We start from the raw sequence: 26,994 nt of genomic DNA on the forward strand, positions 1-26,994 counted from the left end.
TTCACTGTCCATTGGTGCTAGAGAAGTCAGAGAGATGAATTCTAACCAGTGACATGACTAAATTGCTCAATGTTTCATTAATCTCCAACTGTATCTAGATTGAGACAGCCTTTCTTCCTGCACTGTGAACTTTCATATCCTTCAAAATTAAATAAATACATAAAGCCATCAGAACAAAGACCTCTGTGCTGCATTTGAGTAGCTCACAGGATGGGGACAGACCCCTAGCAAGGTCAGCACTCTGACTTGCATTCAGGGAACAAATATGAGAAGGGGTTCATTTGCAGCTTTACAGTTTTTTACTGGTCTCACCTATTTATGTATTCTTCAAAAGCCATGGCATCAATTCAGCCATAAACACTGGCTGCATTCAGGGTCTTGTGAGGAGGACAATCCATGCCTTGGTGGACTTTGCTGCTGCAGTCTCCTAGTGCCAAGGATGGTTACACTGTATGAAGTGCGTGTGGCTGCTGTGGGAGGTGTAAGTATGTGGGAAACACTCTGCCAGCTTTTCTGGCCCCTCACAATTAATCACTTAATAAAACCCCCAAACGCACCTTGCTGTGGCAGTGGCAACTGGTAGCAGCTGCATGAATAATGACATTATGAGAACCTGCTTTGCTCCACTCCTGAGACACAGACCTCAAGCAACAATCTGACCCCTATAACTAGGGCTGAGATGCTTCATATATTAAAAGAATTAGTATTGTTAAGGTAAGAGATATGTGCTAGTGCACATACTTAGCATTTGATGTGGGGAAGGAAATAAAGCAATTAATTTTAAGAGTCATGGCAAAGGATAGGAGGGAGACTTGTAGTGCTTTACTGACTTCTTCTAAGCAAAGCTCAAAGCTTTGCAGCAGGGGGAAAGCCAGGATTACATCAGTCAAGCAAAATCAGTTCCAGAGCTAATTAGAAGCTAAATAATGCATAATGAAGACATGCACACCTGCCTGAAAGATAAACCTGGTCATTTAAGGGCTTCAGACCCTTTAAGTCCCTCAGAACTCAACAGGAACAGAAGCAGCTAGAACGAACACTGGTTTAGTTCAGGAGTTAGAATTCATGGGAACTGTTGACGCAAATGTTTGCTTTCATCCCATGCCAGAACAATTTTGTAGGGCTGTGTAATTCTAGAACTTTTTCTCAGAAAACTTCAGTGCAGATCTGCAGTATTCCCTGCTATTCTTCTCTGGAGCCTTTTTTGTGTGTGTGTGTGTGTGTGTGTGCCTACTCTTTGTTTTACTTGAAATACATCAGAGCTTTAATTGGAAGTTATCTAAACCAGGAAGCAAAATCTGAAAGCAAAACTCTGAAATACAGAAGTATCAGAATTATCTCAAGCGGGAAGCACTTCATCTTGGAATCAATTACTTCCATGGGAGTTTTCAGCAAAATGTCTTCTTGCATCAAAAATATCAACTGCTTTTGCTTCTTTTTTTTCATGTCAGAAGAGACTATTCCTCAAAGACAGCCACTTTCCTTTACAAAAACATTTGAATAAACTATATGCAACAGAGAATGGGATCCCATTTCTGTCCTGGCCATAACTATTTATTACTGGATTACACAATTGCCGGTGTCACTCACATCCCTGCAGGCTATTTCTTTGCAAAGGGAACCAGGTAGATGAGTTTTGCTTTGCCAAGCCAAAGCGATTTTCTTTCTATCTGATGATGCCTGATGTGACAACATCTGGGTAGAAATCAACGACTGCTCTTCTCATTCCAAACATGGGAATACAACAGTACTCACAGTCATGGAATCTCCAAGTGCTCCTATGGCTTTGATGTCAGCAGGCCGTAGCTCATGTACTGAAAAGCAGTAGGACAATAAAAGCAGGATTACTGACAACTGACAAAATACTGTCTAATAGAATAAATGTGCAAGTCTTAGGTACCAATCTGATGGCATTTTTGCAGAGTTTTAAGGTAGAAGAAGTCTCAGGTTCTGTGTGTCACCTAGGCAAAGTGTCTAACTTCTTGCCTTTGCTGGCAACAGTGTATTACACTAACACGGAAAAAAGTAGAACTTAAAATTTAGGTAAAAAAAAGAAAACAGACTAAATACGTTTAGAGATGCATACATTCAATCTCTTTTAGTTGGCTTACAGGTTTGGGTCATAGATCAGTATTTCCTATGAAAAATCTCCCTATAAAATCTTCACACTACACACAGCACTTGCACTGCACTGCTTATCAGAGCACATTCCAGCTTGCTATGTCACTAACCCTCCTGGGCAATTTTAATCTGCCACATGGCTGTATGATGAATGATATATATGATACATGCACACAATAAATGTGATCACATTTATCCACAGAGACATACCTGCTGTCATGCAGAACTTAATATGAATAGCAAGACAGACTTCTTCCCTTTGGTGCTAAATACATCAGCTTTTATTGTTTATTTTCCATCTAGGATGTGCAATTTCAACATTTTATTGTTTTTAGAAACAAAAGATGAAATTTTTCCTATGTGTGATTTTAGGTTAGGAGTTCTTTCTCACCTGTTGTTGGAACATGACTAGATGGAGTCTGACCAGGACATGACAGATCACTGCCCCAATTCTGAAATGAGAAATTTTAAAAATTGTTTCACCTTGTAGCTAAAAGATAATGTAGAATTCATATATGGTTTTGTTGTACAATGAAGGACAAAACCAAGTTAAAACACAGATTCTAGTTTGGCGCCTATGTAGCTCAACAATCTTTTACACCTCTTTGTGGAATACCATCCAAACAATCATTACTTGTGGTGACATTTTCTAGCCAAAGCATAAAACTTTTCCAAAGGCAAAACATTTCATCTTGAAATACTGCTTATGACAAAGTTCCATAAGGATGATTATTTTTTCCCTCTCCACTGCCTAGAAATTTTGTCCATGACCTACAATGTGAGTTCTCCAGGTTTGCAGTCTTGCTCTGTCTCAAGAGATATCACAGCTAAAAGCAAAGAAAAATCAACAGATGCCCTAAAAAGTTACCATGTTATATTAATGTACTATGTTATTAATGTATTATTATATTAGCTGGTGAAGGGTTTGAACATAAGTCCTATGAGGAGCTGCTGAGGGAGCTGGGGTTGTTTAGTCTGGAGAAAAGGAGGCTCAGGGGGAACCTTGTCACTCTACCACTGCATGAAAGGACGTGTGACAAGGTGGGAGTCCATCTCTTCTCCCAGGCAAGCAGTGAAGGAACAAGGGAAAATAGACTCAAGTTGCACCAGGGAAGGTTCAGGTTGGATATTAGAAAAAATTTCTTCACTGAAAGAGCAGTCAAGCATTGGAACAACCTTATATATTCTATTATTATATTATCACTCCATATGTACCTTGCCAGGAATCTATTCTTTCCCAAGAAATTTTCAAAAATGGCTTGATTTTACTGAATAAAAAATTTGAAAAAACTTCAAAGCTTCAAAAGTTCCAGTAAAGAAAACTGTCAAGCTCTAAATAATTGTACTTTACCATACATCCATACATTTTTAGGTGAAATAATAGTTATTATGTATATTCCACCAACTGAAGATACTGAATCAAACACACATTGCAGAACATCTTAGTTCACTAGCAGAGAGAGCTGATGAACATCTCCCCTGCTTTTTGGTAACAAGCAACCATATTATGCAAGAAGGCAGCAAGGGAAAAACTAAAATTGTTACAGTGGGCAGCCCTTGCAAGAGCAATGACAGCTGTATACACTGATCGAAGGGCCAGCCCTGCTAGAAGGAGGAGATCAGGCTAGGGGTGTCCTGAGGTCGCTTCCAACCTCAGTTTTTCTGTGACTGCACAATTCTACCAGAGTAAAACTACATGGAGCAGTGGTCTTCAGAAAGCATGGTCGCTGTCAAAAAACATCACAACAAATTCATCTGCTCTTGTAAAAAAATGTTGCAATAGGCTCCACTATCAACCACTAAAGTCTGGTTGCAGAGGCTAGAAAGGACAGACAGGCTTATTTTTAGATCAGAAAGTGTTGCTTTACCCTCTCTCTACTTTATCACTTCAAAAGCTGTTGCTGTTGAGATTCCGTGGAAGTCTAAGAGTTACCTAATAAAATATAATCTAGCTCTACTGATAAAAATCCCATTTCAGTCCTACAAACTATGACTTGCTAAGACAATAACTGCTGTTCTTTGTGACCCTCATGGCATACAAAGATTTTGATAACTAGCTTAGTCATAAGCACCCCCAGTGTGTCAAACTAGCCCAGCATTTCGACTGACAAGAAAATAACTGCTCTATTTCTTCAAGTCCTACAAACAATATCTGTTTCTGCAGTTTATTTAACATGCTTCATGATAGTTGCTCAGTCATGGTGGAAATTAAGTCTCTTTGAAAATGGGATTCCTATCACCTTTGTATAGGGTCACACATCCAATATGTAAAGGTGACTGCCCTCTACAGGTAAAGTTACTTGAGTGTAAGGAAGAACAGTGCCTCCAGAGCAGAATACCTAAACCTCCTTCAGATTATTTGGGGGCCAGGATTCCAAGATAGTTTCTCCATACTGTGAGGAACTTGCTATATGAATTAATTTGCATTCTAGGTTACTTACTTTGGTTACAGTTTTGATACAATTGCACCCAAAATATAATCAAGTTTGTTTGGCTTTTAGGAAAACATTTGTTTACACAATGAAAAGTGCAATGCAAGGCAGAATTCTCTTTCCAAAAGCTGATAATAGTTTATGCAATCTATAAATTCAGGATGATATGTTAAGAGACGAGATGCAGGTTTGCATAGTTTGCCTATAATGCAGCAGAAGGTGAAACAATTACCTCTATTGGCTCTCTAGTGGGCTCCACAGGTGTGTAGTTGCTATTCCTGTACGTTCCCAGGAAGGGACTGTTCTGGAGAAAGAGGAAACAAAATAAGAGAAATAAGAGAAACTAGGCAATAAGCACATGGCACAAACCAATAGCAAGTGATATCAAGGTATCATATAACCAACGAAGTAATTGCCTAAACTATTAAATTGGAATGTGGATTTGAAACCATGCTCCTTCCTTAAAATTAATAAAATTTGTGTTTAGCACCTTATGACAAAAATTATATATGCCAGATACCAATTGCAGTTTAACATTTTCCTCTCCTAACATTCCAAATTGACTTCATTAGATGCTTAGTCCTTTCAAAAGGCACTGATGTAGAATCTAAACAAACCTGGGCAGATCTTCTGTGTCAGCAGCAGGGAGACGAAAGACTGCTTACTAAAAAGAACATTCTTCCCTCCAAGGGAGGCTGTAGAAATTTCATTGTTATTTTTGTCCCCTACTAATGCAGCCTGCATTCAGGAAGACATGCATATCATATTGGCTAAAACAATTCACCTGGAGGCTCGCTTGTCTCAACCAAGACAAACTCCAACATCTGCATAAGGAAGTCTTAAAAAACACTAAAATTAGAGGGCAGGCTTTTATTGTACTTAAGGTTGCCTCAAAACAAATAATTTTCCATGGCTACTGGCTCTTCCATCAATGACCTTTTCGTAGCGCTTAGGCTTACTAAAGGCTTACTATTTCTGCAAAAAAAATGGCCATACATGTTCTCAAGGGATATAAAACTTTTCTTTGTCTACTTCTGAAAAGCAACATATTTGAATAAGAGTGAAGGAAGGGAAAGAAGTATAAAATCCACATTATTTGGCATTAAAGAAGTTGTTAATTTAAGCTGCTTGGAAAGAATGCTGGGTAAATTAAATAGGATAAATTTGAGCAAATCTGAGGACTTCTGAAATATGCTTGTTAATAACTCAGCAGATTTTCCTCAACTGACAGGATGGACACAAAATGGACAAAAACTTCATGTATAAATTGAATGCCTGTCCCTAGAACTAAAAGAACTCAGAACTCAGCTCCCTGATCAGTTCATCTCTTCAGCCTTCTTGTTGAAACTGCTGAAGAATGGGAGCCAATTACTGCTGCCTGCAGCAGTCATTTCCATGTGCTGGTACCTAGCAACTGTCCTGCAAGTTCAGCAGCTTGTTTTGTAACTGCAGAAGCAGCTTCTGAAGAGTCTGAAGTATTCCTCTTATGGATCAGGCCAGGAAAAAAGAAACCTGCCACTAATCCAAGAGACAACAGATTCTGGGTTTTCAAAGCTGCTGTGGTGCCCAAACCTCATTGATTCTGATGGGAAAGTTATTGCAGCATATTCTGTTGTTTGCTGTTTGAGCTGCCTCTGTACTTCACAAACAACAAAAAACAACCTCTACTGCCACTGCAAACACACAAATCAGCACATTGCCAATCAGTATTCACAGCACAGCAAAATGGCCATGGGACAGAAGAACAGGTGTATGAGAACATCTGCTCACTCAGAGATAAACAGAACAAAGCTTTAAGTAAACTTACTCCAATACACCCAATCCCTGCTCTCTGCAGCAAGCACAAGGAGCATAGCCTCCTGATAGACAGCTTCCAAAATGTGGGTATGTTTACCTGAGCTGGACAGCCAAGGACGATGTCAGCAGAGAAATTAAATGAGTCAGCTTTCTGGCCTACAGGCTGTAACTAGAAGCAAAGACAAAAGAACCTATTTTTTAACCATGTCAGCTCATCTTAAATTTGTATAACAATTCTAATCTAAAAAACTCCGACATAAACATACCTTTCAAATCTATAAAAAGATGCCTGAATTTACAGATCTAGATTTACAGCCACGGCTGAAATGCATCTACTTCTCAGAAAGAACATGGCAACCACAAAACAAAAGAGCTAGAAAGAAGCTTAAAATGGGAAGTGGAAAGCTACAGTGGATCAGTTTAAACTCCTGGAGGATTTTGGCAGGCACATGAAGTACCTTGGAATTTTTCCAGAAGGCAAGGTCATAAACTTTCTTCTCTTGCATAAAAGACGTTAAGAGTCCCTCAATTTTTTATAGCGAAGCTGCATGATGGCATTCCCAACAAAAGGTTGTTTATGTGTAGAAGATAATACCAAATCTAATTAGAGGTACTGCTTGATGATTGCAAGCAATCATGTCAGCTGTTAAAATATTACTCTAAAGTATATGGAAGTTACTATTCAGGATCCAAGATACTGCCTCTGACTGCTGGGTACTCCTGCACTGCAATGCTAAGTAAAATGGGTTTGCTTAAGCAATCTTTAGTGACTCATCTTTATTGAGCTTAACTCATTTCCAAAAGTAGTAAAACTGAACTGAATTAAAGCCACTTTAATTCCTAACGAGACATTAACAACACACGGATTTAAAACAAACTTCTAAGTAATCCATTTTAAATTGACAGATGCAGTTACAATTCTTTATTTGGTGGTTTCCCATAGCAGCCCCTAGAAACATCATCCTTGTTAAATGCTATCCTGCCTTGCGTAAAAGCAGATGAAGAAGACTTGAAGTTGCTCAGCTGAAGTCACAAAATGACTGATCATGCACTTGCAGCACCACTCTCCTCACCATACATTTTAAGAGCCAAAAGATTCTAGGCAGAGAGCAGTGCCAATGCCAGAGGGTATTTAACTAGTTAAGGAGAGACAAACACAAGGTCCGGTGTTATTCAAGCCTTAATTGCAATACTTATTACAGAGATATTTTAATGGTAGTCAGGTCTAGGTGAAGATCTCATTACATGCAGAGCCTGTCACCTTACCACAGAATTCCACAGAGCCTTGGCAAGCTGAGAATGGCCTTTCTGGCTTGGATGGAAGCAGTCAGGCGCAAAGTAGGAGATATCTGGATTCCCATCCTACAAATAAAAGCATAAAGGACATCTGACTGTGGAAAAATCCCCACACTTCCAATTTGGAGTTGCTGAGGCCAAATCAGAACCAGTAAAGAGAGATTCACATTACTTGTTCTCCGTGCTCCATTGCAGAAAGGCTCCTGATTATCCAGCAATACAAACTGTACTTCAGCACACCCATGAACTACCAGAAACACTTAGCTAGAGATGATCATGTGCCTCCATGGGCAGATCCATGCACAAGCAGCAAAACCACAATTTTCAATTATGTGCACAGTTCCTCTTCAGATTCTGCAATGAGGACGAATTTCTCTCCCTAGTAGCAGCTGTCATTAGAACTGGAACCACAGGGAACATTTTGCTCTGCAGTACCTTCTGCACAGCTGTGAGTTTTGAAAGGATCAAGAAGTAAGTAAGTGTTTGATGGAAGGCAACCAGGCTGACCAAGCACACCAGACCAGTCTTCTTTCTGAACAAAGCTGTACTTTAATAGAGGGTTATTACAGGTACTGGAGGATCTGAAGGATATGAAGTTTGGAAATTTAAGTATCTTGTCTGTCACATAAATACTGAGATTAGGGCCACAATGACTGAAACAACTTTTTTTGGTCAGAGCAGTTCTTCCTCAAAACTTGAGCAGGTTTTCTTTCAGTGTGGTTGGGCTTGCTTTTTAGAGTACTACTACCAAAATTTGCATCATCTCTTTTGCCATGATTAGAGACAGAGTTGAATGTTGTGTGAGACAAGAAATTAAAAGAGCATCCTGAACTTCTTAAAATCTGAACTAGTGCTTGTGAGACTGCAAAAAAATAAGTTTAAAAATATTTTGCTTCTTCTGTTTTTATTTGTGTTCCCTACTCTCAGTACCAAAATCCCTAGGGATGACTTTTCATGGGCACCAGCTTCACGCACAAACAAATCAAAAGGTCTGTGAAGCTTTCAGCCAGTTTTCCAAATTTGTCCGTAGCAGCATTTTGACTTTTCAAACTTCCACCAGCTATTGGGAACATTTTCAGAATCAGTCCAGTTCAATTATGCCAGAGCAATCCTTGCTCAATATTTTGCTCTATCTCCTCTTAGCTCCTGGTACATATGAAAATAGTTTCAGCTTTAGGGAAAGTTTGAGTCTTTTCCTAAATTTACAGCTTGCTGGAAGTTGCCATTCAAGGAGCCAAAATAGACATCAATATATACATATGAACTACATAAAACTACTTCCATGAGATCCTATGTTAACTTCTCTTTCTATCAGACACAGAAAAATGAGTTATGTGGCACAAAGGGGAAGTGATGCCATAGCCTCCACTGAGCAATGCAGCTATTTTGATTTAAGAAATGTAACTTAATAACTTGGTCTTTATTAACCATGTTGTATTTTCAGGAAGAAAAATATTTATATACTTTAAAGAACATACACAAATAAACATCTTAAATCAGGTTTTGACTCATTTTCCAAAACAGTAATTGATATTGTCAGAACAATACATAAAACTAAGAACTGCTCACTATATGAAGAAATCTGTTGTACTATACGAAAAGGCAGCAACTTCTCATAAGAAAAGCACAGAACAAAATGAAACTATTTTGAATATAGTCACTATAGGTAAGATACCCATCCTTAGTCCTTTAAATGCAGAAATCACCTTCAGATCATACCTGATCAAGAGAGGTCTCCAGATTTTGGAGGAAAGGCTGGATAACCACTGTGAAATTTTCATGAGTATCATATCTGCCAGACTCTATCAGTCTCTGAATGCCAAGCTGCAAGAAACAAAAAAACCACCAGCAATACTTCAACATCTCTGCATCATAACTATTTTCTTTGCTTGGGTTTTCTGAAAGCACTGGAACCAAAAGGAAATTTTACTTCTGAGTTAAATAGCCACAGACATTGTCAAAAGAGGGCTGAGATGCTGCAAAGGGGCTGAGAAGGCTGGAACACAATACTGAAGCTGTTTGTCAGGGACAGGGTTTTGGTGACTAAACTCCCACTGATTAACCTCTACTATAACTTTTCTGAAGACCTCTGCTGCTAGTTTTGGTCACATGATAGGTTTGGATAGTATCAAATGAGCTCCTGCTGAGTTGTGTAAAATATGGATATGATATGTTACTGGAAATAAACTGTACCACTCTTCATAGTCGTACCTGGTAAGCTTTGATGGCGTCCCTCACCATTGTTAAATTTTCTGAGTTTTCTTCTTCTGTGAGAACACAGCTACACAGATAACTGTGGGGGAGATTAGAGGAGAAAACAGGAATAGAGAGAGTTAAACATCTGATAATGCAGATGCCACCCTTTGTCATCCAATGCCCTCACTACATGGATGTAATAAGGGAATCTGTACAATCATGTTTTTGTGAAAACATCTTATTGTCCCTGCTATTGTAATTTCAAACCTTAGTCTTATTTTCTACCTTACATGAATGATACTACTTTAAGTTATTTTGGTTTCACACCCAGGTATATCAAAGCAGTGCACACAGCACAGAGGGTAGTTTATTTCATTAATTATACCCTGGCATCCAAAGACCCTGCAGACTGACAAAAGTACACACCAGAGTCTCTGGGGAACTAGAAAACAGGTCTTTGAAATGTATTGCCTGTTTTACTTCTGAGCTGATACCTTTCCAATCAACAATTCCTTTTTCATTCCCAAGACAGAGAATTTGTCTGTCTGAAAGGTGAGCAAACAATGCAAATTACCCATTGCACTAAAGCCTCTGAAACAGGGGAAACCTGTCTACTCCTCAAATATATCATGTTCCAGCAAAAAAAGGCCTGCAAATCTAAACGTTTGTGCACTTCAACCCCATCTTGAAGAACCCTGTTTCAGAAACTTTAACCTTAGCCTTTGAAGTGTATATTATTTACAGTTCTAGATATGGAAAACACTTAGGTCAAAGCCAAGAGAAGGAAATGCCATCAGGCAGGCTGATGTCAGCACTGCATGGGAAGGAAGTCCACAGGACTGTGCTGCTACCTTAAAACATCAGTTCAAATTATGAGAAAAGCATGGAATAAGAACACAAACAGGATAAAAGGAAGTCAAACAAGTCTTACTCTGCCAGGTAAGTGGGGCACTGAACTGGAGGGTCCACAAATAACTGTCTCAGAGGGAGGATGTCCACCACATCAACCAGACTCACTAGAGCTTTTGGAATCTGAAAGGTAAGTCAGACTTTGGCTTAGAAGAAACTGGTTATACAGCCAACAGTGCATTTATTTTTTCCTCAAGTCCAGCCATTTGACATCCCTTCCCTTTTGCCACCACTGGAAGGATAAAAAAATTAAAAGAATGAAAAAGCAACAAATCCTCCACCAAACTCTCCCAACTCAGCTTTCTTTTCCCACACCAATAGCTCAGTGCTACTATCTATCATTTCAGACTGCATCTCACTACTGCAGATAGACGAGACAAAAAAAATGTTTTTTGTAGAAGTCAACAGCACATATTTGGTACCAGAATGCAAAAACCCCCCACAAAAATCAAATAAACAGAAGAGTTAACATCAGTCAGTCATGTCTCAGCGTGAGCTAGAATGCTGGGAGAATTTCACAGTACTTGCCTCCTTGTGCAGAATATCAAGAGTTTCTTGAATCCTTTTGATGTAATTCCCAGCTGAGTAGTGATCCTGATAGAAACAGAAGAGATTACTGTCAAATGGAGACACAAGGAATTTAGGTTGGGAGGCTGAAGAATCACATTAATTCACTTCCTTTTCTGCCCTACAGCACTGTGGTCAGTAGAATGTTCTTGTTTCTTTCTAGAGACTGGGGATTTTAAACACAGCAGTTAATCCAAAACAGAGAGGCTCAGTGAAATTTTGGATTTAAAATAAACCTTGTTGAGTAGCAGCATATTTAACCCAAGTCCACTGGCCCATCATGTAAAAATGCAGGAAGGAACCCAATCTGAATGCATGCTGAACAGCATAAACCAAGCAGCCATAAGCATGCTCAAAGTCAGCTGATAAGCTCTCATAAAATTAAGTGAAATCATTGCTGGTCAAGGTCATAACTATAAATAAGGCTATAAAACTTGGCAGCAGCAGCAAAGATGCCTAGCCAGGCTCCTGCAGAAGAAGCACATTTCTCAAGCACAAGAGGTTGCAGGAGGATTGAAAATGCTCATAAGAAGTGAGCATATTAAAGGCAAGAGAGTGAGAGCTGGCAGTGAAAGGTGGCCTCTCCCTGCTGCCTGCCCACTCAACTCCCATGATCTCCTTATGGCAGCCCTAAAGGCTTCTCCACAATGCAGAGAAGCATAACATTCAAATAAGACTGAGCACTGCAGCAACTTCCCTCATGTATACACCTCACCAGCTCCTAGCACCACCCTACTCTGTGAATTACGGTGTGATGGCAATTGTAGGGTTGCACTGCTTTGAACTGCCGCTACCATTCTTGGATGCCTAAAGAGGCCAAGCTAGCAGCAGAGCAGTTACCACATCAGAGGAGTGAGGCATTTCTTCCCTTCCATTTTTTGCTTACAGTCAACAAACAGTAGCCAAAGCAGTGGTTCTTATCCTGGAGTAAGCCAGAGAAAACAAAACCATCCTACTCTGTTGCTGGTAACTTTTTATATCAGTGTATTACCAGCAACAATCCTTGTCAAAACACAGAGCAGCCCATATATAACTCATGTTATCTCTGTGAAGGCTCTATGATTTCTCTTGAGGTGTTTCTACACTGACACTACCGTTTCAGACAACCAGTTCCACTACTCACAGGGTCTTTGCAATAGTTGCACAGATCGTTGGCTCCAATATGCACTGTTATGAGCTTCCAGTCAGCAGCAAAGTCAATTCTCTGTGCAATAAAGAAAATAACAAGTCTGAATTTCTTCATCTTTGTGATATGCATGTGGTGTCATTGCAGATGGATCTGTTGTGTGAAGCAACATCTATTTCTATTCATGCTGTAAGTTTAAAGGAGTCCCAGACAACTTACCTGATCAGTTTTCATAAGACTCACAAGACGTCTTGCTTGGGCTGGCAAGTGCCTGGAAAGAAGGAGAACTAGTGAGTGAAAGTAACACTCATACTGAGAGATCAACATTACCATACTTCAGACATCTTAAATCAAGTTGTCAGATATCAGAAGGGTTGAGTGAGGACACAGTACAATACTCATGTTGCTGTGATCAAATTACAAGTTCACATCTTGGTAATAAAATCAGCATCAAATCCAACTTGAATACAGATGTTACTCAAGTTCAGTAATTAATCTGGAACCATAAGTTTAGTTCCTATCACAGTGCTTAGCACCTAAAAGAGCTGAAAAGACAGATATGGCAACAGTTGTAAGCAGAGGGCCTCTGTAGAGCTAGGCAGCTATCAACCTATTCCCTGTAGACTAAAACAAGGGAATCCCCAGTCCCAATACTTAGCTGACCTCCTGAGCAACATGTCCCTGAAAAACATAGGTTTCAGGGCTCACTGTGCATACCCTCCTCATTTCTGTAGCCTGCACCCAGAATCAGTACAGCTCTGTGCACACAACTTTTCCAGGGTAATTAAAAATCCAATAAAGCTTCAAGATTACTCAGACAAATTAAGATGGCAGTCTTGCTGTTTTCCAACAGCCAGGTGAGCACTCTCTTTCTCCTTTCTCGATATATATATATATACATACATACAGATAGATATCTGAAGTGCAATGAGTTTTGAGTTACCTAGGCTGAATGCTTCAGCTTTGTTTGACTGCCCTGACAGGTTGGTCTTCAAATAGAGGGAGGGGAGAGAGAGAGGGTCAGAAAGTGTTGAACTTCCAGGCAGGTCTGCGGTTCAGAACGAGCTGCATCTCCCTCCAGGCTCTTCCTAAAGACACTGGCTGTCTATAATTTCTGGGAGTATATCAGCTGATATTAATAAGCATGTAAGCATGACACTTGTTTTGTATAGCAAAGAGAGTTTAGGTCCCCTTTGCAATGTTTTGTTTGCTGTAGGAAAAAGAGAGTGTCTCACCACCCTTGTCCAGCTGAATACTGATCTAACACTGGCATGGGAACACCTACTGAGGAATGAGCCCTGTCATACATTTACTTGTGATACAGACACTGTGTGCATGTAGTAGTTCTTACCACCATTACCCTTGTCCAATGTCATAACCTATTTATTTATATCCCAAATCCATCACAAGCGGTCATGATTTCCTTCTGCTCTTACTGTGGAAATCCCTAAGCTAAGACAGCTTCAATTTTGAAGAGGAAAACCATTTATTGATCTGACAGTCCACAATTTCTCATACAGTCAGTGAGGTGCTGATGCATCCTGAGCCAATGCAGTCAGCAAGATCTAATAACATCTTGAATGAAGTAGTGCCAGGCATCATCCATCCTTGAATTGCAGTTTCAACCAAATTTAGATCTTGACCAATGGAAACAGTTTGCTACTGGGAAATGCAGATATTCACAATTCCTGTCACCTGTTTTCTCCTCTCACTCTTAAATTCTCAACCTTTTTTTTTCCCCTACATGAAATCAGCCAAATACCTCAGCCAGGCTCTGCTTCAGCAACATTGCTCACATCTACCCTTAACCCTATCATGTACTTAAGTACTTTGGCAATGAATGCAGATAAGCTTAGGAACATTTTGCTGTATGAGACCTACATTACTACATTTTCATCTAGTTCAATAAAGAGCTCTTCCAGCAGCCATGCATTTCATTTTAAGAAACCTTTGCACCTGGTTTCTATAAGCTGGTAAGGCAGCAAAATGATCTGATTTCAGAAATGTCCCAGAACCTCTGGAAAGCACTTTCCAGGTTAGCACCATAAAGCAAGACAGGCCAGGTACTAATTCTTAAATACTAGCATTAGCTGGTATTAGCAGGTGGACTTTTTTTTTGCCCTGTGAATCACTGGAAAATGGATGGCTTTGACTGATGAATAAATGCTAGATTGCATCCTCATTCCAGGTCAGATACCTCAAGCAGGAGAAAGGTTGCAATACATTTCAGTACTCAGCTAGGACGAATTCATCTTCTCAGATACATCAATAGCCAAAACATTAAAGAACAGAATTCCAAAAAAAAGTATCTCAGAGCTCAGGAATAGTATTTTACAAGACTTTACTTTTGCACAACTTTCTGCAGAGTTATGAGACAGAGAAACAGAAGACAAGCAGAAATCTGGATGATTGTTGTCTATGTCTCCTTGTCGAATGTTTACAAAACATGGTTACAAAACAAAGATAGCTCAATTTCATCATGTTTATCCAGTCCAGTCACTGCAGGTAAAGAGAGAAAACTAATTGGTATATATGAAGTAGGCAATTCTCATTAGACTAGCATCCATCAACTAGTTTCAAACAGCTAACAAATAGCTATTTAATAGCAATGCCTCAGTTGCTGATACAAGCTGCCTTAAGTCATAATGGTGACTTAAGAGGTTGTATATCCTGCTTCAAGTCCTCCTACCAAAGCAAAAAGCCTTTTTTAGGATTTAGCTGATAGGCTACAGACAGTCAGTTCTCTCATTCTTTCATGCAACAAGCAAAAGCTGGAGGTAATCTGGATATCTGCTGCATAATAAATTCTCATCGATGGCTGACGCACATTTCACTGACATAGACAGTTATATCTGGTCATCACCAGGTAAAAAAAAGCCTTCTTTCAGTTCTGTGGGGGTTGTATGATATAGCAGGGGACCTAGCAGCCTATTTCTGTCAGGAAATCCGAGTATTTACTGAGATTACCAGAATGAGTCAGAAGTTACACAAGGCCTACAGGAGAGCAATAAAAAAACCTGATAAATCCTAATAATCTTTGCTTAGATACAGCAAACACAAACACCTCTCTTGGCTTCTGAACTTCACTTCCAAGACTCCTTTGGGAAGCAAGATGAATTTTTCTTTAAACAAACAAATTAAGGTCTGGGTAATAGCAATTCACAATGTCAAATCCAGGCATGGTCTGCCAGATTCCGTGCCCAAACTATGACTGAATTCAAGCAGCCATCTGTTTTGTTAATTAAACAGCACTGACTTTGAATAAGTATCCAGGGATTTGTAGGATAAGCAATATAGCAAAGCTCAACTCATGCAGCTTCCCAGGTGTGACTAAAAGCAAAGAGCCAAATTCAGGTGACTGCAAAACATTATAATCCCTATTATTTTGACAGAACTGGCTCCAACTGTACCAGGTCTGCAATGCACCAAAACCCATGTACGACCATTTGTAATCCTCTTTTCTTAAGATTCCAGACTGGTTTTTTCCCCATGTTTTTCCTGTTCTCTCCTGCTTGCTAATTCAGAAACCTGAGGCCAGAATTATATAAGATTTCACCCTGTTTTACTCCTAATTTCTCTTTATCAATTCATTACATGTTAAATTTCTAAAAACATTCATATTCTCAGAGATTTATTGACCAATAAATAGATAAATGATTAGATGTTGAACAGGAAGAGTAGAAACCTCCAACCTGTTTCTGCCAGTTTCCTTGTTTGTGGATTTCATAATGAAGACTGTTAGTTTCCTTTGAAAGTTCAGCTATGAAATAAACCCATACATTTAACATGTTGAGTTAGAGTAGAAATTGGCTCAAAACAGGTTCTGCTTGCTCTTCAGAGCAAGTTGTGACAGCACATGAGACAGCTGAAAGGCAATTAGAGGAAGCATCCATCACCTACAAATGTGAAACAAAAAGCTACATACTCAGCCTGTGCTCCAGGAACTGCCTGGTTAAGGAATGCATTGGAATCATTCTCACTCCCGGTGCCAGTTGAGTAGCCCACGATGGTAGCATTGAACTCTCGAAAGATGTCTGAAAAACAAAGTGACAATGAAGGCAGAAAGACTCCAGCTGCTCCTTGCCTATAGGGACTAGAACCCACCTGCACTGCCACTGTTGTGCTCTCTGACAGCACAGCTGCTGCTGGTCAGCTAGATGGATTCACCAAGCAGTGGGGAAAGGAGTCACCAGCTGCAGAAACTCAGACAGCAGTGTGCTTGCAGTGCCCTGCACTGGCACCAGCAGATAAGATGACCAGAATTGAGGACTACTGTGTGCAGTTCTCTCTCATATTGTAGTGGTTAAAGCCTAAAATAAAATTTTCAGTCATACGATGTTGACTTTGTGAAGCAAGTGTGAAGGGTCCATCAGCCCAGTTGGAGCTGATTTTCAGCTAAAGCATCTGCTCTGTTTCACTCATACTACTGACAAATATGAAGAACAAAGCCTCAGATGCATGATTCTGATGAAGTTCCACCAGGCTCTCCATAGTGGTTTCCAAAAGGAAGTTGACAGAGTAACTTACAACCAAGAATGAACATGGCCACAATGTGAACCATAAAATCTACTTCAATCTCAAAGACCGAGTTTAACCACATTTTAATGAGGGTTTTATCAAATGTAATAGGACTCAATGAATCAACTAATTGCTTATTCTAATTATAACTCTGTTACATTCTGCTTAAAATAATGGTCAACACACAAAAGAACAGTTTACTGGTCCTCTCCAAATGGAAGTTTATTATTACAATTAATCCAAACTGAAACTCGAGTGGTTTTACATTAACAATAGATTGAGATATGTAAAGTTGCAGGTTTCAGTGAAGAGAAAGTTAATATTCTCTTCAGGTTACATGTATGAGTAGGCAGCTTTATTTACCAAAGAGGCCTACTCGATGCAAATATTTCTTCAGGAAAAATTGTGATGGAATCATTATTAAAAGCAAATCTTAAGTACATCATGAGCAGGAAATAGCAAGGTAATTTAGAAATTCAAATAATACTCAAACAGTTGAAAAAGGAGGGGGAAAAGAAAGTAAGGGAATTTCTATCTATTTCTATTTCTCAGCTTCACTGATGAACAACTTTTTAACCATAGGATACTGTTTCTTTTAAATGTAATTCTTGTTAATTACGCTAAAGCAGCTTTGACATCCTTAAAAGGTCTCTATAAATCTATCGGAAATGAGTCCACTGCATCTCTTCAACCTTGCCATTTATACCTAGCAAAGCATTTACTTACTAGGTAGAGTTGTCACGTTCTCCAACGACTCATCGCCTCCAATACTGAAATGAGAAAGGAAAACGCCAGTCACTCATCTGGACACACACAATAACAAAGAGAAACCCTGCCATGCATCATGGGGAAGAGCAAAGGGTTATTAATTTGGTAACTATCATTCCATCAGAATCCATGGAGAGGATACAAGTGAAAGTGCTTTTGGGGAGAACAGGTGAGGTTTCAGTGGTGAAGATGCTTGTCAGAAAGATTTAATGCTCTTGCAGATGTACAGGAGTATAGTCAATCATCTATCAAGTGGGAGAAAAATGCCTGACACAGCTTAGGGATGATCAAACCTTAAGATTACTGCAGATTAGAAGTCAATTTTGAGGCCCATTCCAGCCTCATGAAGCCCTCCTAAGCCAACATCAAACACAGACAGCCCTTGAGTGACAAGAGAACTTCAGCAGTAGCTCCTCACACCTCCTGCTTTCTGCACAGGAATATATTTCTCCAGCATTTGTGTTGACAGAACATACTGAGGCCACACTCCAGCTTACACAGAGGTATTAGTACAGCACAGAACTGCTTCAGTCAATATCGAGTTACATCACAACAGAAAAACAATTTAGTCTTTTATGACTGTGTGTTGCTATATGTGGCAAAAGTTCTCTGTGCAAACAATTTTCCATGACACTACAAAAAGTTCAGAAATAGAAAACTTTGAGAAGAAGTCCTAAAGCCAACCAGTTCTGACTTGTTTTGTTGCTTTCCAACCTGACATCCCAACAAAAAAATACAAACTGCTGCAGGCAGCCAAAAATGAAGGCATGAGAGAGATCAAAAAGCTTGCTTAAAATGCACTGCTGAAAATGCTTTCTGTCAAGCTATCCTTATGACAAATACTGGATCTTGATACACCTTCAAGAAATGCTAGCCTGAGAAGTAACCGTTTTTTTTTCAACTTTCTGACAGCTGAAAGACCCAAAAACACATCTCTTCATCATCTTGGCTGAAGACTTACCTCCAAGACAGTCCCCGGTACTGAGTGATCACATCCTGCAGGGTATCTGAAGCAATTCCTGAACCAGCCTGGACATTGTTTTTCATTAACGAAATTAATTTAAAGCACAATTACTAATGCAATAGTAACTTGTAGTACAAACGCATAAACAAATACAATTTACTAATTTAAATAGAATAATATAGTTGTTCTCTTCACTTTTTAATTGAGTGCATGTCTTCCAAAGCTCTAAAAGGCATCTGATTTTTCCCAAATCTTTCTCCTAAAGAACTCAACAATACTTTTCATAATTATTTACAAGTATCATATTGTATATATGACACACAAAACGTATGATGGAGCTGTGGAACAAAGACTTGGGTCTAGATGAGCTAAATAACTCTTTTATGGTTGTACTACTCAACAGTGATGAAAACATCTCAGTCAAACACACAAAACTTTCTGGCTAATGATATAAAATACTACATGAACTCAGCAGAGAAAATAAGCATGTATCAGAAAGAAGCACCATAATTCATATATAGCAGTTTGAAAACCATTGTGCTAAACTGAAGGACTTCTAGCAGAACTGGAGCAAGAAGGAAGCACTCTCTATACTTACCCTGAATAAAGAGGCAAGTTGGCAACTACACCCCTCCTAAAACACCTCCAGAATTCAGAAGCAGAGTTCGTGACAGCTGTGATTTTATAGTTTCATTCTAAGTCTAGGTGCAGGTTAGTATTTCAGTACAGTACAAGACCAGGCAGCCCGTTTGCTGCTGCCTTAGAAGAAAATGGAATATTTAATATATGTATAAACTTTATTGAAGAAGCAGAAGATTGGTGTTCAGAATAACAACACACAGGCCAAGTGCAGCTCTGAGACAGCAATACACCACCGCATCTTCTATGAAAGCAGATTTTATTCCCAGTTCCTACAGACTATACTTAGAAGCAGAAACACCTGCAGGGCCCTAGATATTATGATACAGCAACCACAACCATGTACAGAATATCTTTCATTTGTTAATACTGCAGGTTTACATCAAAATGCTTCTATTTATTTCAGTAGCCTCGTGTGTGTAGGAGTTGTAGTAACATGTCTGCCAGAGAGTTGTAAAGGGTTCATGGTTTGAACACACAGTATCTTTGTTGTTAAGGCTCAGATTCAGAGAAACCTATGCTCCAATTACATGTTTCTGTCCAGTGTAACCTTTGACCTGGCTGTAGAATTTCAATCTTTGACTAGTATGAAAACATAAGGCAGAAAGCCATAACTGGAATACAGGATGTCTGGATTTTGAAATAGATTCCTTCCTGACTACCAAAGATAATCAGCAGCAGCAAGAACTGTATCGTGATCAAGAAATCAGTTAAGAGTTAAAGCAGGCACAATAAAATGAGAGTCAGAGGGCACTCACCACATACCTCCTTATCTCATTAATGCTAAAATGATTTAAATGCTATTATCTAACACCACTTAGTTGCATTCTGTTCCTGAAAGAACCAAGACTTAAAAACAGGCTCATCAATCCATTCCTATTCAGAAAAAAACTTTTTTCAGAAAAGCAGAGTAACCGAAGCCTTGTGCTACATCCCATACATTTCAACAGCATCTGATCTTTTCTGCCTCCAATTCAGCAAACTACCCAGGCACCCCTTTAAAGGATGTGCTGGTTTTTTGCCTGAGTTCAAAAGCATGTGAGTATGTGCGTAGGGGGAATGGAGTGCTGGAAGACTGACACCTTCTTTCTTAATCTAGCTGCTAGATCTATTATCACCCATGAATGAACAGATCTTTGCTTCTGGGTACAATAGCTATTTCCCCTCCACTGGAGCGGGCACATGTTTGTAGTTTTACTAAGAGAACAGTAAAAACACCATATTCTTACCGTCATAGAATCCCCAAGGGCTGCTACAATTTTCACATCAGCTGGCTTTAGGGAATGCACTGCAAAGGAAAGAGATACAGTTGAACCTGGTTAGGAAATAGCTACTTCTTTTCTCTACTATGTATGTGAAATATGCCATTGTGCACTATGATGCTCTGTCACATTGTTTTTACAATACCCAAGTGATAAATGAGAAGTTCTTTCCAGCTCATCTCCTGTGATTGTAGCACCAACATATGCGTATTATTCAGTATTTCAATGGTTAACATCACTACCGAAAAGACAGAAGAGCAAGGAGCAAATAACAATAAGTGGCAAACAATATCCAGTACCAAAGTGAAGGTAAAACAATGCAGAATTACACAAAGCAGGAACAGCACATAAAAGACTAAAAAAGGAAAAGGCAATATGAAGTTATTTGAAAAACTGAATTCTGCTAAATTCCAGACTAACATGAATGAAGCTGTATTTCCAGTTTCTTTCCATGACATTTAGGTGGAATAGCTCATAAGCTGTGTCAGCGCTTAAATCTGGATTTTATCACAAGTTATTTTGAAGTTCTCCACTGGTAAAGCTACTTGGGCAGAATGCTGCCTCGCATGACAATGTGGCATTGTATCTTTTAAGCATCTGCTGAAGATCATGACATCCTTTCTGAGCAACGTTTTTCACAGCAACCATTTCAGCAAAAAATTCACATTCATGTTGAAGGACAGCTGAAGGTAATTCAACCTCTTAACATAAAGCAGGCAAGACTACCTGAAGTTGGAGGAGGGGAAGATGGAGACCTGTCCTCACATAGCAGTTGGCTTCCATAATTCTAAAGAGAAAAAGAAAGCTGAACAGCATTTGGCTAGCAAATACATTCAGTAGTAACTAAGATCTTCCCAACAGAGGCCAGGTGGATAAACCAGAACCTCTTTAGCATGCAATTAACTAGACAGGCCTTGGTTGCTCCATTCAATAGTCATATTCAGTATTGCTCAGAAGAGTGCAGCATCCTGTACTGACAGCAGTGCTGTTTGAGCACATGCTCTTACAGGTGTTTTCTGATGTATTTTGTTTAACTCAGGGAGTACTTCCCTGCTCTGTGCCATGCACTCAGCCTCCCAAGCCCCTTTGGCCAAAGACTGATTTCCCCTATGCTGTAGAACATAACTCATTTGGTTACCATACAGAAACAGATGCAGCAGAGTAACAGTGGGATGGTGATGCTGACACTTACTGGAGTTTGGCTAGGGTATGTGTAATTACTGTTCTTGTATGTCCTCAGGAATGGTTCAGCCTACAAAACAAGGCAATCTGAATTAATGCAAAGCATCAGAGGAGCACATGGAGATTTCCATTCCTCAAACTTCTGTTCTGAGATGTCTGCAGAAGATTAGCAGCTTGATGCAAATAAACCTCAGACATTAAATAAATAAATAAATGGCCTAACATATCTGTAACAACAGTGTAAATCTGGGTTATATTTTTAAAACAGCAGTTGGAGAATACCCTCAGGACCCTGCTGTGTGTAGCTCACAAGAAGCTTGTGGCCTCACTGCAAGGTACTCCCAGTGAACCCTGCAGACCTATGCTCTGGTACCATCATTGCTCTGTTTCCCCCAGAAGTTCTGCCACTCAGTGTGGATACCTGATGATCTTGGTTAGGCAGGCCAAACACCCTTCCCTTGTGTTATGGCCAGCTGTGATGTATGACCATGAGGAAGTTTACTCCTGCTTGCCCTCCATCATCTCCTGGCTCATGCTGCTCTTGGTGGCAGTGGCACAAACTGTGTGGGGAGGAGCAGACCATCCTCACAGAGACACAGCTCCAGGCACTGGATAAAGGCTCACACAGACTCCCAGCACTTCCACATAAACACAGATACCCTTGTAACTTACCTCAGATGGACATCCGAGGACAATCTCATTTTCCATGTCCTGCCTATCTGTCTTCTCCCCTACAGGCTCCAGCTAGGGGGAAAAGGGGATGCACAGAGGAAAAGCAAATGAGTACCAGAAAGCAATAGGTGAGGCTGTGCTGCCAGTCACTGGAAACCACCTCTGCAGCACAGCAAGACAACTGCAGGGCACTGCACCAATGCTGGCAGCTGCCCCCATGCACGGTTTCTTTATGTGCTGAAGAGGCTAATTCCCATACACCTGGAATGTGGTCTGCTGATCAATGTGCCTGGCAGGCAGCATCTTCCTGAGAGACACAGCCTTAATACACCCAGCTTTAACATACTCCGAGATTTACTGGTTTGATAAGACTGGTTTAACAATTCAGGTGACCTTTCTTCATATGATCACCCTTGTCCTTTGTAAACACAATTCAGAAGAGATATGGCTACCTAGTAGATCTCTGGGCGCTTTTTGTTGCCATGGGCAGCATCAAGAAGAGACCAACAAAACCTTTAAAAATCTTACCATGTTATTCCACAAAGCACGTGCAACCTGGGAATGAGCCTTTTGGCTGAAGTGGAAACAATCTGGGGCAAAATATGAAGCATCTGGCAACCCCTCCTAGAAAACAAGATGGGTGCTATCATAGAGGTAGCAAATATGCAACAAGCTGTGCATTCTATCTTCTCTCTTCCAGTGAGATAATCCAGCTGACTTCTAAACAAAGTATATGCAAAGGCCTCTAAGGCAAACAGATTAAACCAGGCCAGGGAAAGTTAGTAACTCAGAACTAAGAGGCCTTTTAAAACTCTTTAAAAAACTCTTCCCAAAGTAATAAAGAATACAAACCACACAGATATCAATTGTGGTCTTTATTTCCCTTGAGATTTAAACATTACAGTGCTTTGAAACATATGGGTTTTCATACCAAAGGTCATTTACTAAAGTACTGTAAAGGACTTGATGTATAGGGAATGTAGGGCAAGTGCTTCCTGATGAAGACTTTGAACTAAAATATCTACTTCATGGCTGTCAAATTGCAGTGCCCTAATTTAATGTCTGTACTCCTGCTGCCCAGTATCTCATATTCCATGAAAATTTTATGCAATTTTGGATGGTAGCTGAATATAATAATTAATTACTGTGTCAGGGAACTGGTAGCTACATTTACAGCTAAAACAGTTTTGACAAGTCAGTAGCATTGCACCAGGATTTAATGTAGGTGTAGTTTTCTTGTTAGTTTTACCTGTGTTTTTGGCATTTCCATATTAGTCATAAATGGCTGCATAACCACTGTGAAATCATCCTTCGTGTCATACCTTCCACTCTCCACCAACTGGCGAGTTCTCTCCTAAAGAGTCAAAGAAAAGGTGTCATTGTTTCTTCTTCTGTGTTTGGCTCATCAAGCTGTTCCATCCATTTACACCTCACCCAGGGGTTACCCCTCTCTCCTGCAGAAGCTCAGACATGACCATGGTTTTCAGCTTGTACCAGGCAGCTAATGCTGCCACCTTTTTGAGACACTCATCCTGGGCTTCTTTGCAGAGAGACAGCCTGGGGATGGCTGACTGACAAGGACTGGCAGCCTGCTCAGGGATTAGGTTTTCTGTCAAAAAGATGGCCTTCCAGAACCACCAAAGGGTTTTTGGTTTGGCTGACATGTCATGCCTGAAAACTTATTCCTGAATTATGACTCAACCTGATTTTCAGTAACATAACTGATGAAAAAACTGCTGGCTCTCTGACATATTCTACTTTCTATGGCTCTGTAACAATTATTCTTCTCATCTGTTTTGTTGGTTTAGTAAAACAGAATTGTAAAGATCTTGATCCTACTTTTTTTAATCACAACTACATCATTAGAATGAGTGGAAACTGTCCCCCACTTTCAAATTAGCCCACCTGTGGTCCCTTGATCAACAGAAGGATGACATTAAACTTCTAACAAATGCAATGTACCTTACCTGATACCTTCTGTTAAAGTAGATCAACTGCTTTAACTCATTGGAATTGTCCTTAGGGTTTATGACACAAGGGCACAGCATCCTGTGGGATAAGAGCATGGCACTGAGATTTGCTCTTCCTTTTTCCCCCCTTGCTTCCCATCTGATAAGCTGCAGGAATAAAAGCTTTGAGAGCTTAATGGAGACCAACTAACAAAAGCTTTTACTTCCACAGTGCATCTATATGAGAACAATACAAATCTAAATTTTATTTTCAGAAGTTTCAGAAACATATGTTAAACAACATTAGTAGACAAATCTCTTTAGATTGTTTGCTACTCTCAGAAAAAAAGAGAAGATTTTCAAGATCAAAATCCTCCTTCAGATTCTTCTTCTACTCAAGTAGAGTGGCATTTACTATCCTATACAGGGTCTGCTTATCACCCTGTAAAAACGTGACTTGCTGCCCAACAGGCAAAATGTTAAATTCAGCGTGGCACCCGAAATGATGGGGAAAGATTGTGAGATAATCTAATCTTAAAGGCTTTGCTAACTACCCTTTGTCCAATGATTAGGGTCTTGAGATACCTGTGTACTCTAGCCAGTAACCTTTTCTTAAAATAAATAAATAAATAGATGTTAAACAATTATTACAACTGGCTATTGGGAGCACCAGCACCCCGAGTTTCAAAACCAATTTTCCACTGGCAGCCATGAGGAAGCAGTTAAATCACAGCAGGCGGGTTGCATCTCTGTCCCTTCTTTAAACCAGTGGCCACCTACATTCACAGGACCAAGTTATTCTCCCATCTGTCCAGAAAAGCAGAGACTTTCTTTTCTGAAAACAAGCAAATCCTGCCAGAAGCAACTCCAGGGGACAATGCTGGACACTGTCTGAGTCACCAAAAGTTCACTCAGGGTGCAGACCTGACACCTCAGTAGTGAACTAACACTGATCTGGAAAGGATTGTTGAGCCATAAAGCATCAGGTGGCAAAATTAAGCATCCAAAACATCTACTTGAGACACTATTTAGAGCTAAAACTAATAATCAGCAATGAGATTACAGAGACTGAAAATTGCAGAGGCAAGAGGGAGAGTTTTAAGTGAAGAAAAGTAAATCTGTAAATACAACTAGAAAGCCTTGTGTCTTAGTGTCTTCTCTATTTTCTGCAAAAAGTGCCCAGCTGAGATTCCTCTGCTCTGGCTTGAACTCACTTGCAGGTAAGAGCAGAGTCAAAAGTGGCACCTTCATAAGAAGCAATAACAGCAATGCTCAGATACAGGGACAGCTTATTGTAAATGCTGTGCTGAAATCAAAATGTAGGTACATGCACATGCACAGAGAAAGATGAAAGGGATCCTTTTCCCTTTAAGGAAAAACTTCCCAAGAAGACTTTTCAGCCTTCTGTGAACAATAATGAGAGCTGTAACATAAATCATCTGCAAACCTCATAAGCAGTTTGGGGCAGCTATTGTTTTTCACTGCATGCAGCTCCCGAAGTCTCTCTATGGAAAGTATCGTCACCAGGTTCACATATGCCCGTGGAACCTGCCAAGAGAACAAACAAATCCATAGCAAACTCCCGGAGCACAGATGCTGGTTTTGTCCCTACACAGACACTGCAGACCTTGGTAGCAGCCTGCTGATTCAAGCATCATGTATTATTGATAACAGAGGTGTTCAATGTACTTCCTCAATAATTAATTCCCCACACAAGCAATACTAAATTACAGCTTCTGCCTGCACTGCCTAGCTCTATTCTAAATGTTGATAGCTGGTCACTTGAAAATGGTGGCTTCAGAAAGGTCCAAACAAGCTGTTATAGGTCTCAGCAAGATCCAGACACCTGCTAACTCTTCAAGTACTCTCATCATTCTTTATGTGGAATATCAGAATTTCTCTCTTAATCACCTCAAAAATATACTTATTTGCAGTTTAAAGAACAAGCAAAGCATTTTTTGGTCAATTAATAATGTTTGTTCCACTTTATTATAATATTATTTTATATTATTTGTCCACAGCACATCATTTTTATGACTTCGGTAAAAAACTTCTCCAGCCCTTTTTGCCTTTCACAAAGATTTTCCTGTGAGAAAACAGCTCTGCATGCAGTAGTACTCTGCAGATGAAAACAAGGAAATAAATTCTTAATTGATAACTAGCGACTGCTTTGCAAACAGAACAAAATCCCTGCTCCCACATACTAGAAAAGTTTGATTTACCTCTTTGTGAAGTAAGTCCAAAGCTATTTGTATATTGTAGGTGTAGTTTTCAGGAGAATAGTGTACCTGTCAAAGCAAGAGGGTTGAATTTTATTATTAGGTCACTCAGGTAGGGCCAAGAATGACTAGCTGGAGTCTCTCACAGCAGTGCTTATGTTTCTAACTCTTGGGCCCAAAGTAACAGTCATAGACAAAATGGTCCTGTTTCTGCTTTTCTTCCATCACAGCTATCTCACTGGCAAGAAAAGATCTAGCAGCCACTGGATACCAGAGATGGTGAAAATTCACAGGGTATTATCAAACATCACAACATCTTCAATTCCCAGGCTTGCTTCAGCTGGTCTTAAAAGCACAGCTAACAACTCATTAACAGG

At 39.8% G+C, this 26,994-nt stretch overlaps 1 protein-coding gene across 1 annotated transcript in view; it reads right to left on the reverse strand.

Annotated features, from left to right (window-relative positions):
- The window catches only part of PLB1 (phospholipase B1), a 76,085-nt gene that overhangs the window by 17,306 nt on the left and 31,785 nt on the right, over nt 1-26,994 (reverse strand). Inside the window, exons 24-46 of the mRNA XM_088162819.1 lie at nt 26,621-26,686; nt 25,846-25,946; nt 24,417-24,498; nt 23,699-23,803; nt 22,978-23,073; nt 22,450-22,521; nt 21,788-21,847; nt 21,322-21,382; nt 20,563-20,621; nt 18,692-18,759; nt 17,689-17,732; nt 16,370-16,478; nt 12,664-12,715; nt 12,442-12,522; nt 11,280-11,345; nt 10,774-10,874; nt 9,858-9,939; nt 9,366-9,470; nt 7,617-7,712; nt 6,448-6,519; nt 4,786-4,857; nt 2,513-2,573; nt 1,756-1,814 (exon numbers count right to left, since the gene is read on the reverse strand). Coding sequence (XP_088018945.1) covers nt 1,756-1,814; nt 2,513-2,573; nt 4,786-4,857; nt 6,448-6,519; nt 7,617-7,712; nt 9,366-9,470; nt 9,858-9,939; nt 10,774-10,874; nt 11,280-11,345; nt 12,442-12,522; nt 12,664-12,715; nt 16,370-16,478; nt 17,689-17,732; nt 18,692-18,759; nt 20,563-20,621; nt 21,322-21,382; nt 21,788-21,847; nt 22,450-22,521; nt 22,978-23,073; nt 23,699-23,803; nt 24,417-24,498; nt 25,846-25,946; nt 26,621-26,686 — 1,770 coding nt within the window. The remainder of the gene's footprint in view (nt 1-1,755; nt 1,815-2,512; nt 2,574-4,785; nt 4,858-6,447; nt 6,520-7,616; nt 7,713-9,365; nt 9,471-9,857; nt 9,940-10,773; nt 10,875-11,279; nt 11,346-12,441; nt 12,523-12,663; nt 12,716-16,369; nt 16,479-17,688; nt 17,733-18,691; nt 18,760-20,562; nt 20,622-21,321; nt 21,383-21,787; nt 21,848-22,449; nt 22,522-22,977; nt 23,074-23,698; nt 23,804-24,416; nt 24,499-25,845; nt 25,947-26,620; nt 26,687-26,994) is intronic.

This window comes from Sturnus vulgaris, chromosome 3, assembly GCF_052056855.1.
Source record: "Sturnus vulgaris isolate bStuVul1 chromosome 3, bStuVul1.hap1, whole genome shotgun sequence".
Lineage (NCBI taxonomy): Eukaryota > Metazoa > Chordata > Aves > Passeriformes > Sturnidae > Sturnus > Sturnus vulgaris.